The 2935-nt window shown below is 53.2% G+C and overlaps 1 protein-coding gene across 1 annotated transcript; it reads right to left on the reverse strand.

Annotated features, from left to right (window-relative positions):
- Nucleotides 1–220: 220 nt before the first annotated feature.
- Nucleotides 221–2022, reverse strand: NPPA (natriuretic peptide A). Its single transcript, XM_040987926.1, has 3 exons — nucleotides 1818–2022; nucleotides 1373–1705; nucleotides 221–533 (listed from the first exon to the last, which is right to left on the reverse strand). The coding sequence occupies exons 1-3, from the start codon at nucleotides 1938–1940 to the stop codon at nucleotides 522–524; spliced, it is 468 nt and encodes a 155-aa protein (XP_040843860.1). The 5' UTR covers nucleotides 1941–2022; the 3' UTR covers nucleotides 221–521.
- Nucleotides 2023–2935: the final 913 nt, after the last annotated feature.

Here is a 2935-nt window from a genome sequence, read left to right on the forward strand (position 1 = left end):
GCCCTGAATGTGAACAAATCTGAGTATGAATAAGCCCTTTCAATCTCTGGGGATTTTTTTTCAGGATCTGAGGCTGGGATAAGATGAGAGTAGGTTGGGAGCTACATTTTGAGGCTTCATGCTCCTTACAGGAAACTAAAAGCAAAAAACTGAAACAACAACAACAAAAAAAACATTCATTTTCTCCAACAAATAAAGAAACCACAAAGAACACTGTGGTCGCTGTCCGTGGTGCTGAAGTTTATTATTATTATTTTTTTCAAACAGCTCTCAGTAACAAAGGGTCTATGCTAAGTTTTAATGCTTGATGTGAGAGAGGCAGCGAAGTCACAGTTTAACCACTTTACAGTTAGCATCAGGTGTGAGAAACATTAACAAGATGCTAAGGCTCGAATAGGGTGCAGTAACAACTTGCACTGAGATGAGACAAGGTGACGTGAGAGACACCGGAGGGTGAGGATATCTTTGCAGTCTGCACCTCTCGGTGGAATGGTGTCCTGGCCACCTTTCCTCACTGGCTGTTATCTTCGGTACTACAAAGGAACACAAACATATTGGGCTTGGTAGCCTGGAAACGTCAGCCTCACATGACTGTGCAAACCTCTTGATGACTGACTCAGCACAAAGCTTCCCCACCAGCCCGCACTCCAGCCTGATGACCCTCTTGGGCTTTACAAACTGGTAAACAAGCTGCTCAGGAGAACAGGTGAGGGTGGTTCTTGCCACACTCATTCAGGATTCTGAAACTCTAGTAAAGAACATCTCCCCCAACACAGTCAGCCATGCAAAGATGACCGGGCCCAGGAATACCATGCTCTCCAGTGCTTGCGATGCTAGTTCTCGCTCCAGCCCTTTGCTCCTCCCTCCCTCCCTCTCTCCCTCTCTCCCTCTCTTCTTTCCTCCCTTCCTCCCTCCCTCTCTCTCTCCCTCCCTTCTTTCCTCCCTTCCTCCCTCCCTCTCTCCCTCCCTTCCTTCCTTCCTCCCTTCCTGCTTTTATTTCTCCTTCCTTCCCTCCCTCCCTTCCTTCCTTTCTTCCTTGCTTCTTTCCTTCCTTCCTTCCTCCCTCCCTCTCTCCCTTCCTCCCTTGCTCCCTTGCTCCCTCCTTCCTTTTCCTTCTTTCCTTCCTTCCTTCCTTCCTTCTTCCCTCCCTCCCTTGCTTCATTCCCTCCCTTTCTTCATTCCCTCCTTCCTTTTCAATTTTTGTTAGCACTTTTGTAACAGGATCTCACCGATGACAGAATTCTGAGTTTCGCACACCCCGAGTTAGGATAGAAATCTCAGGAGAAACATGCTTCTACATGAGTCCCTTTTAAAAAGCAAAACCATGACCTCCTTCCTCCCCATCCTGTTTCCATTCCCCAGTGCATCTTACCCGGAAGCTGTTGCAGCCCAGGCCGCTCTGGGCTCCAATCCTGTCAATTCTTCCCCCAAAGCAGCTGGACCTCCGCAGGCTCCGAGGAGCAGCAAGCAGTGCCCTCAGCTTGCTTTTCAGGAGAGCAGATTGTTCAGAGCCATCCCAGGGGCTCCGTCCGAGGGCTCCCCCATCTCTCTGGACTGGGCTGACATCCCCGGTCCAGGGAGGCACCTCCGGCAGGGAGCTGAGAACTGCCCCAGCTTCTTCGCTCTGGCTCTGCTCACTTAGCGCTGGTAGGGGTGCTGCCTCATCTTCAAGAGGCATCTTGTCCTCCAAGCGGTCCAGCAAATTCTTCATCGAGGGAAAACATAGGGGAGAGGAACATGTTCATTGACTTGGAGAAAATCAAGGGGGAAGAGCAAGGATCCAAAAGTCCCGGGTGCCCCCCACTTCTTAGTCCTACCTTGAAATCCATTAGGTCTGTGTTGGACAAGGCATTGTACACTGGGTTAGCTCCGGTTGGCTCAGGGGGCTGGAAGGCCAGGTAGAAGAGGAAGCTCACAATGATGGTGGAGCAGCAGCCCATGCTGGCGTTGGTCAGGCGTGATGTGCCGTAGGCTGCTTCTGCCTTCCTCTTGGTCCCCCTCTCTCTGTGTTTGTCGTCACCGTCTTCCAGCTGTCCGGGGCGGCCTGTTTTTATAGCCCCTCAGCTCTCTGGGGAGCACCGGAGGGGTGGAACCCTCCCCATTCTGTCACTTGCAGCGATAAAGCAGCTGAGTGAGGAGCCTGCAGAAGATGCCCTTTTAAAGTTATCAGACAGCAGAGCTTGTCACGGCCCCTCTGCCTCCGGCAGCCTCGGCCGCACTCAAGACCCTCTACGGCAAAAGCCACATTCTTGTTGATTTGCCTCAAGAGGTTCCCACTTCAAAGGTGTGAGAAGAGCAAAAAAGAGTCCTTGGTTATCTCCCACCACGCCTCAGGACTCTTGCTCCCGGGCAACAGGATGCTCACGGGGGAGCCGAGGGACGGCTTGGCCCAAGCCCAGCTCCCTCGGTTTGTTGGCAGCTCAGCTGTCAGAGGCTCCAAATAAGGGTGGGAGAGGAAGAAGCGGCGGGCCACGGGATGAGGGAGTCCAGATGCCCAGGCTGGCTTCATACCTGACTCATCCATCAGCCTCGCAGGCCACCCTCTTGTCCCAGACAGGCTGCCCTCCCCCTGGCCGGCTCCCTCTCGGCACTCAGCCAGGAAGCAAACGTGATGAAGATGCCAAGAATTCAGCCCCTAAATATCAGCACCAAGAAAATGTGTGGGGGGGGCAGGCTCATCCCTCCCCAAAACTCCTCCTTGGGGGTGGGCACTGAGATGCTGCCACCCGCCTTCCCATCTCTGCCTTGTCAAGGGGTGGGGGAACCTGACTCCTTTCTTGAGCTTGAGACTGGAACTGGCCCCCAGATTTTCTGGGGAAATATGCCTGGCAAGTTGGCTGGCTAATGGAGAGAGGGTATGGGGACAAGGTTGGCCCAGATCACTGACATCCTCTGTGGCTTCCTCCAAGACCAGGCAAATGACTAGACCAGGAGC

Source organism: Ochotona curzoniae, unplaced genomic scaffold (assembly GCF_017591425.1).
Source record: "Ochotona curzoniae isolate NIBS_2020 unplaced genomic scaffold, NIBS_Ocur_1.0 contig_4792, whole genome shotgun sequence".
NCBI classification, from domain to species: domain Eukaryota; kingdom Metazoa; phylum Chordata; class Mammalia; order Lagomorpha; family Ochotonidae; genus Ochotona; species Ochotona curzoniae.